Genomic DNA, 15,883 nt, shown 5'->3' on the forward strand with positions numbered 1-15,883 from the left:
AAGTGTTCTATAGGCAGGCAGGGCAGGAGGGCTGCTGCCTTAACTTGTTTTTTCTTCTACTACCTCCACAGAGAGCTGGAAACATGACCCACAAGTGAAACCACAGTGGGGACAGGAAAGCAAGAACTCCATAGTACACAGAACCCCAAACCACAGAAAATTACACCTCATTCCCAAAGGAAGACAGAGTTTCCCATATCATTGCACACATTCTGAGCAGCTTGATAGGAATTAAGAGTTCACGCACAGAGAATGCATGCAGGCAGCACCATTCCTTTCACGCATACCAAGTTGATTCAACCCCAAGTCTAGCAGATGACTGGATAGTTTCCACTAAAACCAGAAATACTAAACCAGCAGCAACACATTTAGTGATCCACCACAGGCAACACTAGAACATCCACGGCTGCACGCTCTGAATTGCAGTCTTAACATACACCATCTCTTCTCAACTATAGGTGTGGATCCACACCTGTGGAAACACACAGCTGTGGATCTATATTCTTGAGTCTGCCCAAGCACATGGGCAATACTCCCAAAGGCAAGGTCTCATATTGAAATACATGGTTCAATCCATCTTCTGAAATTAAGATCCGTCACTAAGGAATCATTTCTTTCAGACTTGCAAAGCTTTAGAGGATGCAGAAAGCCTGTTTCAATACTAACAGAACTCACAGCACACAACATGATAACGAGTTTCTAACTGTGCATGTTATTCCACCAGAAAGTCATGGAAGACATGGAAAATAAAAGCTTAAGGATGTTTAGAGAGTAAAGGTAAAGAAAGTAATAAAAAATAAGCAAAAGTTCATGGAGTCATAACATCGTAATAATAACAATAAAAAAAGAGTATTTTAAAATCATTTGCCCCATCTTTATGTAGAGATTATACATATTTAAAATACTATCTTCCAGGTAAACATATAATAAAACCATTATTCAAACAGCAGTTAAGATATCCTGCAGTACAAGACTCCGTTAGAATGCTGCTTTCTCCTTACACTATTTTCAAGTGTATCAGTCAGTGGTATAAAAAGCTTGTTTTATTTTTCCTACTGTACTGTCTTCCCCACCCGGTTTCCCTGGGGCATCCGGTTCTCATCTGCAAGCACACAAACCCCTGCTTGACTGGATTCTTGGATTTAGAAAGGCCACTTCTTTGTAGACACAGGGAGCTGCAAGCAGCAAGGGTCCCACATTCAGCAACTTATTGGCTCAGTCAGAATCACCATCAGAACCATCACTGCCATCAAGATCACTGCTGTTCTGTAAAGTAAAATGGAAAATGGTTTATCAGTATTCCATACACATCTAGAGACTGACCTCAGCCAGAGACACTGACTTTACACTTCTCCAAAAGTGCAAGAAAATGGGTCTGGATCCCAGCTTCATATCTTAGACTTATCTATTGTAACAAAATTCTGTGATGGTAAATGATGTTTCTTGTAGCAAAAAACTTTTGTGTTGGATTACACTCACCATCAGAAGAAATTTCTTCTCATTTGTATTTACAACTACACAATTAGTGTGCTGTATGTGGGAAACTGACCTGGGGGATAATAGCACTAATGCTAATGTTTAAAATAAATGCAGGTGAGACAAGTTAACAAAGTGCTTTGTTTCATGCAGATCCCTCAAAAGCCATTTGTTACATTTTGTTTGCCTGCTGCAGAGACTTTATGTCCAAACTGTATTAGAGATACAAGGGCTCACTAAGACTTGTGTAAAAATGAAGTCAGTTGCACAAAGTAGTATTAGGGAAATACTACAAGTGTTTGCAACTTAAAAGGAAACTGAAGTCTGAGTTCTTAACAGGGAGCCACTCCTTTGTAAGTCAATGAACTTGGGAGGGTGACACAATTTTATGAAGCAAGTATTTTGACTATGATTGGCATCAAAGGATTTCATAAAGAAAGGCTAACATGACAATATGTCTCTAGTTGTTCCTTTTTTCCTCACCACTGCTTGCTGAAAACATATAAAACCTCCAAATCCCACAAATTTAGCATTGACAGTTTAATATCCTACTACAAAAGAAATTCTGCAGGACCTAGACAGTTGCCTTTGTAACAGCAAGCACAGCTCATTGAAGTGCAAGCAGTCTGCAAGATCTCAAAGAAGTCTGCCGTATCATCCCTTAATTTATCCTCCTCCAGACAGCTAACTACGATGCCAAAACTGTATTTGCTCAAGTTTATCTAAAGAAGCAGACCTGCCTCCTGCCAGCAATACATTGGTGATTTGGAACCTGGCAGCAGTAAATCCTGTCGACATTATCATCACGACCCCTGAGCCAAGTAAAGACTCTCCACACCACATGGTCTCTTTGGGTCCCATTTAACCAAACTGATGTGGCATTTGTCATAACCTCCTGTCACACATGCCCCCGTACAGCACTATACTTCAGAAGAACAATTACCCCAAGTACAGAAATAACCCTGAGAAATTTCTGGTATCTTGCTTGTACTGTTTAACAAGGCTGTAAATTTTGGTTTATATACTGAAACTCTTTTCCATACTCAAACAAAAAATGGCAGACAAGATTAAACTGGATGTTCTTCAGAGCAGGTTCATTATCTACACAAAATAAAGATAATTAAGGATTCCATTAACTGAAGAAAGGCCATTATTTTCTTCTGAGTTGCACTATACAGACATTTTAGCCCTGCCCATTATTTGTCCTTCAAGGACTTGCCAATCCTCTGGCCAAGAAAATCTTAATTACATACAGAACTGTAAGGTATCTTTAGGTCATCAAGTCCAACCCCACACTCAAGCAGGGCTTGCCTCAAAGTTAGATCAGATTGACAAGGGACTTGTCCAATCAAGCACTGTTTTAAGTCACTCCAATAGTTGTCAATTTAAAGCAGTACTTAAGAGCTTGACTCAAGATTCCTCATGCGGTTTTCAACCTACTCCTAACATGCCCCAAACATCTTTCCCGTCTTTTTTTTTGGTGAGGCAACCAGAAAAACAAATATTTAACACCCCCATACGCTTAAATTGACTTTTTTTTTCTTAATTAAAAAGATGTACTCTTTATTTTATTCCAATATCCAGCTGACAGCAGTCCCTGTTGTCCCATTTTACTCAGTAGTTGTTCTGATGACCCATTTTGAACTCATGGCAGATTTACCTAGAAAACCTGGTCCTAAATTTCTCACTGGTTCCAAACCTTAGTGAGTGAACAGGGCATGACACAAAGAGAGAATCAGCCCCACATCAGAGAATACAAAAAGCCAGCAGATATTTGAAGGGAAATTGTCAACCTGAAAACCAATCTCTCAGACAGCTTCACAAAGGCTGGTAATGTGTCTACAATTTCTGTTGCCAGTTCAAGATTCTGCAAATTGGCCTGTGCTTTAGAGCATCCCTTCCTCCCTCCTTCAACTGCCCCTGCACAAAATAACACTTGTATAGTTCATTCCACTATCATCAAGTGCACAGAGAAGATAACACACATTTCATACTCCAGATGACTGTCATCTTCCATGGCATATTAATGGAAAACAAAAATGTTGCTAAGGGAAGAGCCACTTCAACTTGACAGCTTCCATTTGCTAAAATAATGGCTTCAATCATTACCTTTGAGGTTTTGTTGTTAGCTTGCGTCTCAACAGCAGAAGAGTTGAAGTCATGAATGGAGAGGGTGTTTAGCCAGTTTGCCATGGATTTCTCCTCCCTTTCTGTGTTGATAATGGTAGGATAGATATACTGCTCTTTGAAAACAGCAATCTTCTCCTCCTCCTCTGTCCACTCCAGTGGCTCATGCAGCCCATCATTTCCAAACCGTCTGTTGTATTTTTCAAAGTGTACTCTTTCCAAGACCAGCCCAAGTCCTGGGGCTTTGGGGACATCAACTTTCTCCTCTCCCCAGCTGCGCTCGATGATAGACTCCGCAGCATAGCCTTTCACAATAGCTATCACCAGCCCAATCATCTTCCTTATTTGGTGCATCATGAAACTCTGGCCTTTCACTTTGATCACTGCAAATTCTATGTTTTCCCTCACAAATGGCTCCCCACAGTACATCTCCATTATGTATCGCTTCGCACTGGGGTCCCTGGGTCCCTTCTGAGATGTGAAGTTGTGGAAGTTGTGTGTTCCTTTGTAGCATGCAAGCAGTTTATTTACTCTTTCAAGGGTCTCCTTGTCCAGTCGATAAACCTCTTCTTGCACATCATGGTCTTTATGTGCAAAGGCAAACGTTGGCAGCATGTAGGAGTAGGTTCTGGCATCACACTTGTTCTTGGAGTTGAATCCCCCAGTGACTCTCTTCAGACCTTGTTTTAAAAGTGACATTAGGTTTTTGAATCAGTAGGTGACAACCTGATTGTCATCTTGCTCCTACCAACAAGAATATTTTTTTAAATAAGATACAATAAAAAGAATTTATTTTATTGGGCCCTAATTTCAAGCTTACAGAAACATACATATCTATGTTAAAACTAAACTGTTTGTAAGTAAAATTATAATAGTAAGAGAGAGACCTTCTGCAGGAGAGCTCCTCTTTGAAAACATTTTATCTGCCCATTGCAGTATCCTTACCCAGAATTCTGATGTGAGAAGGAAGATGGTTATTGATCTTTTCTAAGATGTCATCTATTAGCCTGACCTTTAGTGACACAATCTGTCCAGCTGCAGATACACCCTGTAAAAACCATAAACCACAAAACCACATCAATTAAGTGCCTTGGAACCCCTGGGATAGCACTTTCAGAATTGAAATAGCTGAAGAACAAGTTTATTCCTTTTCCTGACTGGTCATTTCAAGCTGAAGCAAGGCAAAGGCAAGGCCACAGGCAGAAATCCAAGTCACCACTCCTGGAAGACCTGCTGGTGCTGTACAGTCATACCACACCTCAGTAACCTTAGCAGAACATTGCACTCCTCTCCATGACATCTCACTGTATTTGACTGCTCTTAAATAAAGCGCCAACTTTAAGATCAGCTCTGAACTCCAGTTCAGACTTCAGAACCTCACTGTGGCAGGCTTAAAAAACAACCAAGATGCAGCTAAACGCTCAAGCACCACATCAACCAGACAACAGCAATGAGGAGCTGCAGCAGCAGGTTGAGAGGCTGAAGCAGCTGAATGTGCAAACACAAAGCTTCAGTACAAAGCACCAGTTTTACAAACATCATCTAATCAATAATGTGCTCTTTCTAAATACTTGCTTGTACTTGAATTTAGCAGTGGATGAAAGGAGAATTTTCAAGCAACAGTCACTGTGAATAGTATTTGCTATTGGATCTCACTCTAGACAATACTTTGCCAGTCAACCCCAGTAACACTGGTGGAAGTACACCAGTTTGAGAGCACAGGTCCTAACCAACATACCTTGTCTGTTCGAGCACACCGCTGAAAAGACATTTTCTTCATGTCTTCCCCATGGTTTTCTGGGATGCAGCCTGACTGAACAAGGGCAGATACTAAGTCATCTTCAATAGTCTTGAACTGTGAAGATCCCACATTTCTCTAGAGAAAAAGAAATAGAACAAACAGTAATAACTGGATAACTGAAAAGCTTTGTTAATTGAACACTGTTCTAAATTCTTTGAAAGTCTTCCCTTCACAGCCCTAAAACCACTGCCATTCTCTAACAAAGCTAATTACACCGTACCAGAGAGTGTTAATAAAACTTCTACATCCTGATTTACCTTCTACTGTTATTGCAAGTGAAGGATCATTTCCAATTTCGTTGTGCAATGCTTCTGCAGCATTTTAATGAGTCATTCAATTGCTTGAAAGGGCACCAATGAAAAAGTTAATGCTATTTTAGTTAACACTAACTGTGAGTTAACAGCTACTGCTCCCAGCCTATTCTCTGCCAATTCTACTTGTAGAAATTGTGTTGGGTTCTGTTGCTCAGTTCACCTGAGCTGTTGTGCAGACGACTATGGTATTCTCCAGTGACTTCTGCATTCAACTCACAGATGAGCAACAGATGCACAACTCCACTGACGTGTAAGGCTGTGAAGCACACCTCCTCGACACATACCACTCAATTAGCAGTAAAGTTAATAGGCACTTACACGGATGTGCCCACAAGCATAAGGCTTACTGCTGTTGAACAGATCGATGTTGTTGCATAAGCATGAAAGACTCTGTTCCCCATCTGTGTGCATCTTATCAATTATCCTGTGGAGCTTTTAAGGTACTCCTCAATTGCTTGCGGAGCCTGCAGTGCACTGAGCGGAGCAGCAGATGGAGCAACATCATCTTGGTGCTGCCAGTACTGTGTGCCACAAGACCATCCCTGCAGGGCAGGCCTGGAGTCTGTGGTTGTAACAAAGCAACATCCCTTTTATTCCACATGCAAACACAGATGTCTTGCAACAGTTTTCCTGTTTCTAGACTGCTACAAGCCACACCATTAGAGTGCATCAGAGAAGGGCCAATTTCAAATGTTTTCAAGCACAGATAATCTTTGTGAAAGTACAAGAAATGGCAACACAGATGCAAATTTAACTCTGTTACATGTGTCAGGCTTCCAAAATGTGCACGTGAGACAACCTGAGGTCTAACCTAGAAATTTAACCCAACTGCTTTGAAATACAAAGCTTCAAGCAGAAGCTTTGGAGCACCGGTCAGAAGAGGATCACTGGTGAGAAGAGGATCACTAGACAGCGCTGGGCTTTGACAGAACAGTGCTTTCAGTCTCCTCAAGAGCCTTCTCTGCAGCAGTTTTTGAGAGATTTGTGCTGATGCTCTATACTAAAGGCTGACTGAAATACTCTGAGCTGTAACACTGTCTTTTTTCATACAAGCTACTACCGAGACATTTGAACCCAGGCGTGCACTGCTCCTGCCCCAGCTTCTCAAGCTACAGCCGCTTCCCTACTTGGTCACTGTGACTAGTTACAGACCTAACAGACTTCAAAACTAAAGCAGATCACGTCACTTTGTCAAACCACATACCTGCATCCCATGGTAGCCTTTCCCTGAGTATGCCATCAGCAAGACAATCTTCCTTTTGGGTAACCTTTTATTCTGATCCTCCCCATCTTCCTCATCCGCATCTCTCTTCAACCTTTTATTCTGATGCCCATTTTCTTCTATCCTCTCCACTACCTCACTGCTGCTGTTCAGCCTCTTCGGCTGGCTGGCAACCGCTGCTCTCAGATCCTCAGCCATCATAAGGACCTGCAAGAGACACAGTAACAGAGGGGAGTCAGCAAGGAACAGCTGGCAGCTCCAAAGGGGACGCAGGGCTCTAAAAGGAGCCGGAGGCAAGACGAGCACTCGTTGCCCTCTCCCCTCAGGCCCCATGAACGAGGAGGGGGCTGAGCCGGCGCTGCCCACAGCCCGAGAGCACCAGCGGGGCCATAAAGGCCCGAGCCGAGGCGGCTCCCCCGCTGCCCACCCGGCCTCCCCGCGGTCCCTAGCTGAGGGCCCGGCGGTACGCACGCAGCGCAGCCGGCGGCAGGGCCCTCCGCACGCCGCGCTCCCCGGGGCCGCGAGGCCGCAGCTCAGAGCCGCCAGCCCCCAGCGCAGACGCAGCATCGCCCCCCGAGCGCAGCCCGGGCCACGGGCGGGAGAAGCCACGGCCACGGCCTCAACCCCGGCCACGGCCTCAACCCCGGCCACGGCCGCACGCCTCCCGCCGCCGAAGCCGCCACTTACACGGCCGCTGCGGAGCGACGCCGCTGCGCAGGCGCGGCGTGGGAGAACCGCGTGAGCGTTACGGCGGCCGCGCAGGGACAGCGCGGTGCGGTGCGGTGCGGTCCGGTCCGGTTCGGTCCGGTTCGGTTCGGTTCTCGGTCTTCCTCGTGGCTCTCGGTTGAACGGCGACGCTGCGGTAAACATGAGCGGTGTAAGGGCACAAAGCCACGCGAGGAAACCAGCCCTGCCGGCAGCACAGGGAGGGAACAGCCACGGCACACAGCCCTGTCCTTGGGAGCTCCGCATCCCCTCCCTGGAGGCTCCCTGCTCACCCTTCCCCACGCAGCCGGTGTCCGCATCCAGCACAGGCACCCACGGTTTCGTTGTCCCGCCGGGATGAGGTCCCCAGCCAGGCCACGCTGTCAGACACGCGGTTACTTGTGCCAACAAGGGGAAGAGGTGCAGCGCGTCCGTTTGAACCGGCACCTCCGAGTTATTCCTGCAGCGGGACGGGGCGCGGGGGAGCCGGTTCCGGCGGCGCCGTGTTCAGAGAGGTGATAGAAGATGTGCTGTCACAGCGCTGCTCCAAGGGGAGCGGGAAGGCACGGTCCTATCGCTGCACCCAGGGCGGCTGCGGCTTTGCCTCGTTTCCTTGGGAAGTGAAGCCTGTGCTGTGCCCGTCTGTCCATTAACCACCGCCATGGCTTCCTGCTCCCTCCCCGCCGTGATTCCTGACCGCTTTCCCAACGTGAGGAAGGGAAGGAGGCCCCAGCTGGAGTGGAAGAACAGTGGTGGGGCAGGAGAAAGACTCGCACGGGTATCCCATGGGGGGAAAAGCTTTGGTATCCCAGCCCCTTACGTATTTCAGGAGCAGCAAAGGGGCTTCAAAACAGGCAGCACCAGCTCTGCTCTCAACGTGCCCCAGCACACGCTGCCTCTTCCATTTTGATTTCCCTCTTCTGCCTTTAAACAGGCGGCTACCGAAGGCAGGGAGGAATCAAAGCGACCTGACAGAGGCACCGCTCGGTCAGTGCTGTGGGAGGCAGCCCCGGGAAGGCCTGTGTGGGGCCTGCGATGCCAGCAGACTGGCTTGGATTTGATTTGCAATGCACAGCCAGCGTCTTCAGGAACCAAACGAACAAGGGGCTGCATTCCTCTCACCCACATTGGATTGGATTGAATTGGAATCGGTGCAAACAGCCCACAAAGTCCCCTGCTGTTTATGTGAGGAGCAGAACGTTTCATGCGTGTTTAATAGGACTGCTAAAATTAAAGCACTTTAAACGGTACATCTGCTTGGCCTTAAGTGAGAGCGCTGCCATCAAGTTTACTCAGCAGTGAAATCAGCCTCGTGAAACCTTTTCGGGTAGCAGTGCATGGGGAGGCTCACGGACAATTACACCTTTGTGGAACAGCTGGTCAGCACAGGGAGCGAGATAGCTGCAGGAAAGGGGCAGAGACATGGTTTGGGGCATATTGCTTGTTTTTTCATAATGATATCTCTATCAGTGGTTTATAAGGGGGCTCACAGGGGTCCTTCAAAACAGCCCCAAAAGAGGGCAGGAGCACCTCTCCTATGAAGACAGGCTGAGAGATCTGGGGTGCTTCAACATGGAGAAGGCTCCAGGGAGACCTTACAGCAGTCTTCCAGTTCCTAAAGGGGTGCCAAGAAATCTGGAGAGGGACTTTTTACAAGGGCCTATATGGACAGGAAAGGGGGAATGGCTTTAAAACAGCAGAGGAGAGATTTAGATATAAGGAGGAGCCTCTTCCCTGTGAGGGTGCTGAGGCGCTGGCACAGGGTGCCCAGAGAAGCTGTGGCTGCCCCATCCCTGGCAGTGCTCAAGGCCAGGTTGGACACAGGGGCTTGGAGGAGGCTGCTCAGTGGAAGGTGTCCCTGCCCGTGGCAGGGGTTGGAGCTGGGTGAGCTTTAAGGTGCCTTCAACACAAACCATTCAGGGGTTTCTTGCTCCATTCTCCCTCCCTCCCTCCCGGAGTCCCGCTGCTCCCCGCCCCGGGCCTGCCGGCCGTGTTTGCGGAGGGCTGCAGAACCGGTCCCGGTGCGGGTGCGGGAGCCGGGGCAGAGCAGCCTGCAGGGGGAGCTCTGGCAGCGCCGGCCGCCGCCTCCTCCCGGAGCTGCCTCTGCTCGCGTCTCATCTCAACCGCCCTCTGCCAGGTTCAAGCCGTTCCCCCTTGTCCTGTCCCTACAGGCCCTTGTCCAAAGCACCTCTCCAGGGTTCTCGTCACCCCTTTAGGCACTGGAGCTGCTCTAAGGTCTCCCTTTAAGGAGCCTTCTCTTCTCCAGGCTGAACCAGCCCTAATGCAGAAACCTGGGTTTGACATCATTTGCCTAAGCTCATTCCTAGAAGCACACTGTTTGATTTCTGGAAGCACTCAAATCCCATGCCAGGCTTCAGCTCCCAGGAGGGGGGGGTTCTGACTCTATTGTCACTAAAAATGCTGGTTTTAGAACAGAAAGGTCCCAGGGAGGTTTGTATCCCCGCACTATGCGTCATTCCTCATTTAGGGAATGGCACCCGGCACCCAGCACCAGCACTGCATTTACGGTAATACATCCAAACAAACCCAGCCGCTAGGATTTGTCTGGAGAGCACTGGCTCCTGCCCTGCAGAGTTATGGCAGTGCATGGTCCTCCTGGCACACACAGCCTGTCCCCTCCCTCAGCACCACCCTGCTCAGGTGAGCACACAGGAGCTGTAACCAGGCACAATGCAAGTGAAGAGCTAAAATACTCCATGAAGGAGTCAACTCCTCACAAAGCTTTAAAAGAGCTTTAAAGCTTGGTCTTTGTATCTTGGTGCAACACCCCACCCACCCCGTTTCTGCTTCCTTGATGTCACCGAGTCGCCTCTAATCTCTCAGAGTTGAATGAGCACGTTTTTGCTGACGTACTTACCAACAACTAAATATAAAACACGGGAGTGAAGCCAAATGCCCTGGAAGAATGGCTTGGGTTTGTTTTCTCCTTCAAACAACAGCAGTGAAACGTCACAGTCGTCATCTAGAAGGTTGTGCAATGTTCACTGGTGCATTGAACTGCCCCGGCCCCGTGGTTTAGTGCTGTTAGAAGAGGCTGTTTGTCCCTGTTGTTTAAGTCTCTCCAGCCAGCACTTTCCCCAGGTTCAAAGGCTTTGCTACCTGTGAAAGAGTCCTATGGATTCAGCAGAGCACTCTCTATTTACACAGGCGTGTGACATGCAGTGATTTATCTTTCATTTGGCTATAGGTTTTCCACCTGAACCCTTAAACTTCTTCACAGGGAGCTTCAAAACGGACTTCCTCCTTTACCCTCAGTATCAGAAACTTTATATATATATATATATATATATACACATATACACACATATATTTATATACACACACATATTCTTTACCCCATGCCCAGGGAACAAGCACACACAAGGTTTTACACACAAAAGGGGGCTTTACGTGTTAAATCCCCCCCGTAACACCAAAACCCTCAAAGATCCAAGCATGCTGAGGTGCCAGGCGTGGAGCAGCGCTGCAGGGAAAAGGAATCCCTGCCCATGAGTCAGTGCTAACGTCAAGTGACCAGAGCCTGGCGCTTCCAGGCAGGATCATTCTCACGGAGCGAACACGCGGTGTCCAGTTCCCTGCGGTGGGAAAGGCAGGGGCAGGAAACAGGAGTTATAAATAGGGCTGAGCAAGAAAGAACAATTCCAGCTCATGGTAAATCAGGATTTTGAAATCGGGTCTTTTCTGGCCAAAAGACAACAGAGGGAAGTGGCTGTAAAGGGTGGTGCGGAGTCACCCCGTACAGGGATCTCCAGGGATGCTCATGGCCAACATGCACAGTCCAGCAAGAGGAGTTCTGGGAAACGTTTGGTGGAATTGTGGTATTTGGCTCCTGAAGTTTACACCTTTGTGGCCAAAGTTTCTCTCAATGGAAGGACTGGTTTATTCAGGATGGTTCTCACATCCCAGGGCAGAGCTTAGCTCTCCATCATAAAGCCTTCCATGCAGAGCAGGGACTACAACTGCCTGTCTGGCACCTGAAGTCAGGACCGATGCTCACAGCATCCTCATTGAACTTTTTGCCATGTCCAGTGACTTTCTGCACAGCTACGTGGGCACAAGGAAGCCAACCTGTTGTGTTCAAATGTCAGACTGCAACGAGTACAAACATGGCAGGAAAATACTTAATTAAAAATACCCCAATCTTACCCCTATGCTCACACTTCATCTTGAAGTACCTTCTGCTGTACAGCAACAAGCTGCTTGACTCTATTGGTTAAAACCCCCTAGGGTTTAAAATAATGCATGAAAACACCACCACGAACCTACACTGTCCCTACAGACACCCCTGCCCCAGCGTGCTTCATGCTGGAGTGCCAACTAATAAATTGCTCCAACTTGTAAATACTGCAACAGGGATGATATTTAAGCATCTGCCTGGATGGGAAGGGATCTGCTGCCAACTCATGACAGAGTTTCTAACCATAGCAGGAGAGTATGTCCAGGTAAGAAGGATGGATGATGAACAGTGACTACAGCACCATCTAGAAACTGGCTTAATGGTTTCCAGGTTCAAAGGCTTCACATGTGGCTTTAGGCAAGGGAGCTTTTCTGATCTTCATCCTCTGTGGAAAGGGGATAACAGCACTTTTCCACCTGAAAGGCAAAGCTGGTAGCACCAAACACACGAAACCCCTCACTCAGACACTGCCCTGAGTGGGGTCATGAAGCACTGACAACAGAGCACTAACAATTTCAAATCAGTTTTATTTTCTTAAATTGGTGTTGTACAATTTAAAGCCAAAAAAAAAAAAAAAAGAGTCACACAAAACACAAATAAAAAACGTTGACAAAGTCTCAAGCATTGCTGATAAAGAACATCACCACCATCCGCTCTCACAAACCTGAAGAGACGCGTTTAATAGACTGAGGTTTCTTGAAATCTATTGAAGACACCAGACACAAACGCTGCAACAGGAAGGAAGCCATGACACCAGCGGGTGGACTACACTAGCAACTTCACAGGTAGGGGCTGCTTTTGGGCTGGTTTCTTGCTTTTTTCTCTTTTTTTGGGTTTGGTTTATTTTTTTTTTGCATACCTTGTCTACAAAGCAATAAATATTCACCAAAAAAAGTTGGTTTCACGCTCCATGCAATTAGATAAAAAAGAAAGTCACCAAAGTGATGGCAAAATAAATCACCTGTCTCATTTCCCCCCTCCCCCCTTCCCCCACGTTTTTGGGGTGGGTTTTTATGTGTTTTCTTGTGTGTTTTTGTTGTTTTTTTTTTCAAGCACAGTGGCTAAGTTTCAAGTATTGAGAGAAAACCTATATATACACGTCTGTGTTTGCGTGTGTATCTATACACATACACGCACACACGCACCTCCTCGTATGTATATACACAAACACATACATATATACCGGCTGTAGGTCTGTAAACCACGCTTTTTTGGAGCAATATATACTTGTGTACATTGAATGTGGACGATTTGGATACATTCAAGTAATGAAGCAGGGCTGGAAGGTGAGTGCTGAGCTCGCCATGCACAGGGAGCATCCTACCTGCATGTCCTGGGCTGGAGGCTGTCGGTGTGTGCTGGGAGGGCTCGGGGTGTCTATTGCGGAGTCAGTCCTGGACTGGTGCTCCCGTGCCACCTCCCACAGCGTAGCCCTTTGCAGCACTGGCAATAGCCTTTGGGCAGCAGTCTGGGTCTCCTCGGCGCTCCCATCCACAGGCTGGGCCTCAGCTGGTTGGGGTTGTATCCTTCTCTTCTCTTTGTCCCAGGCACAAGCACAACGGCCACAGAAGCAGCAGGCTGCGAGTGCAGGATGTAACAGCGGCCCAACACTGAAGCATTTGTGAAAGCTACACTTAAACGTCCCTGTTTGGGGCAACTGGGAGTATCTTTGAATTCATTTATTGGCGTTTCAACACCCACGATGCCAAAGATGATGCCAGCTCCAAAGTCAATCGAGTTGCTCCTGAAACCCTCTGTAAAGTATCACACTGAACGTGCCAGTATTGAGAGGAAAAAAGGCGACGAGGACTTAACCACCATGTGCAAAATACGTTGAGATCCCAAAAGAACAAAGCCTGAGGTTTTGAGTTGCTTTCAAAGATCGTTTTCTGCCCAGCGCTAACAGAATACTGCCACGACTGATAAATTAAGACACACACATGCACACGCAGACGGAAAGGCAGCCAGCTCTCCTCTCACACATGCTCACAGCATCCGAAGCCTCAACCAGAGCCACTCACACCCGCAGTCTCATTTGGCTACAGAGTCTCCTTAGAAGAAATGCTGAACATAAAACTGAACACTACGAGATTTCTTTATAAAAAACACAAAGCAGCAAATAAAACTTAAAAAAAAAAAAAAAAGGGTTTCCAATTGTGTGTGGGATCTGAAAGCCTGTTCTTGAGCTCTTTAAAAAGCTTTATACTGACTGTCCTTAAAAGAACATTTAAATAACAAAACAAACCTTGGTACTGCAAGTCAGCTTTGCCTGCTGTGGAGGAGGAACAGCACAGACTCTGCAGTGCTTTCTGCCTCACACTCACAAGATACAGTACAGTTAAATACGTACAGTTACATACAAACCAGACCTATATCAATATATATTCACCCAGAGGAATACATATTAATATACGCACACACGTAGTGCAATAAAACAACCAGGAAGCAAGGAAAAGGAATAAAAAGAACAGCATTCCTAACAGTCGTGATGTTCCTGGGTTGTTGTGTGATGCAAAGTCAACTCCTCAAAGTTCCCATAGTGAGTAAAGTGCTCCTTTGATTCACAAAGCTAGTGTTTTCAGTTTGGGGTGGGGTGAGGGCTCCAGGAAAGGGGTTATTGAGCTGAAAGCAGGACAGCGCTAGTGCTTCCTCCTGGTAGATACCTACTGAACAGCCACGAGTCCTTCATGTTGATCCCGCTGAGCTTGGGGACCAAGTGAGGAACGGATTCATTTTGGCTTCTTACCAACACAGGAGCGTTAATACTTTGTCATCCTCCTGTTCCCTGTGCAGTCTCTCTCCCTGCATAGTTTGCACACATGGGAGACACAACCTGCCCCAGCACAGACCATCCTCTGCCTCGCTCAGCAAGTCTGTCGAGGTGGGAGCTACTTCAGCAGCACTCAGGCAATAGGGAGCTGCCTCCCTCCTCTGCCATTCAGTAAGCACTCCAAGGCATAAACACGTGTGAGAAGGGACAGTGGAGGGAAAGGAGGGGAGCCTCAGGGTGCCAGGAAGCTTGAAGATGCCTGGCTCTCAGCTGGGTAGGGGGAAGTACACAAACTGGCCTTGATTTCTGAATGACACCCTCCAACGTTAACTGAAGCCAGCAGTTTCAGCACATCCATCGCCTGCAATGGACACAGCACTGGAATACCCTGTTCTTAAGCAAGAGGGATAGGCAGCAGTCTTATCCTTCAAAGTGCTGGGAAGAAGCATTTTTCTATCCTTCAACCCCTCTGGCAACGAGGGAAACCTTTCCACGTCGGTTACACCTTCACCCAGGCCTTTGGGCAGGGGAGTATTTGTGCTTGCTGCAGTCACACATCCCCACAAAGGGATCCGAGTCCGTGGAACAACTTCCCAAAGCGTCGTAATACGAAACACTGAGCAGTTCATCCTCCAGGGCTCCTGCTGCCGGAATCGCTTCCCACCACAGCAGCAGGACACTGGAAACAAAGCCATCAGCTGGGGCGTGAGGAACAGCAACCGTGACATCAGGCACAGAACCCTGACAGCAGCGCCGACAGCCTGCGCTCGATGCACAGCTTACCTGGGACACAAAACAACACCACAAGAAATCAGCCTCTCATTTCCCTGGTAATATAAAGACAACCAAAACATGCTGGAGATTGGGAGGAAAAGGCAGAACTCCATCAAATCAAAGCAGCCCTTTGAGAATTATTACCAGGCACTGCTTTAGACTAGGTGAGGACCTGACCACAACCACCACGCTGGGAAGGGACAGGTCAAAGGGCTGAATAATCAGAGATGCAGCAATGAAAGCCTGTTCTGACAGAGGTATCAAGATGTTATAAAGATCCACCGGCTGCCGGGAACAATTTAATCACTTCTAGTTATTGGAGTGGCTTTTGCCAGCAGCAGGATGACTCAAGGTCTGCAACGCCATTTGTCATGGCTTACAAGTGGGAGACTGACACAGCCCAGCACGGTCAGTGCCAGATCCTCACTGTCTGAGCCCAAGACTCTCTCAAAAGCTCAGGGTTTGGTGGAATCAATTCCTCTCACAGGAAGACCTG

General features: G+C 47.3%; 2 protein-coding genes across 10 annotated transcripts in view; both read right to left on the reverse strand.

Moving 5' to 3' along the window:
• Positions 1–850: 850 nt before the first annotated feature.
• Positions 851–7,723, reverse strand: PUS1 (pseudouridine synthase 1). Of its 2 annotated transcripts, none has more exons than XM_062631566.1 (6): positions 7,628–7,723; positions 6,923–7,147; positions 5,342–5,479; positions 4,549–4,651; positions 3,586–4,283; positions 851–1,266 (listed from the first exon to the last, which is right to left on the reverse strand). In XM_062631566.1, exons 2-6 carry the CDS (start codon positions 7,139–7,141, stop codon positions 1,216–1,218), a joined length of 1,209 nt encoding a protein of 402 aa, XP_062487550.1. In that variant the 5' UTR covers positions 7,142–7,147; positions 7,628–7,723; the 3' UTR covers positions 851–1,215. The 2 variants fall into 2 exon arrangements, with proteins under 2 accessions (XP_062487550.1, XP_062487548.1); XM_062631564.1 differs by lacking the exon at positions 7,628–7,723 and adding an exon at positions 7,412–7,508.
• A 4,627-nt stretch (positions 7,724–12,350) lies between these two features.
• The window catches only part of ULK1 (unc-51 like autophagy activating kinase 1), an 80,584-nt gene continuing 77,051 nt past the window's right edge, over positions 12,351–15,883 (reverse strand). For all 8 annotated transcript variants that reach the window (XM_062631570.1, XM_062631568.1, XM_062631569.1 and 5 more), the window contains one exon: positions 12,351–15,396. In XM_062631570.1, coding sequence (XP_062487554.1) covers positions 15,341–15,396 — 56 coding nt within the window. In that variant the 3' untranslated portion in view covers positions 12,351–15,340. The remainder of the gene's footprint in view (positions 15,397–15,883) is intronic.

The sequence above is a fragment of the Pezoporus occidentalis genome, unplaced genomic scaffold (genome assembly GCF_034315485.1).
Source record: "Pezoporus occidentalis ecotype Australia unplaced genomic scaffold, CSIRO_AGI_Poc_V1 ctg37, whole genome shotgun sequence".
In the NCBI taxonomy this organism is placed as follows: domain Eukaryota; kingdom Metazoa; phylum Chordata; class Aves; order Psittaciformes; family Psittacidae; genus Pezoporus; species Pezoporus occidentalis.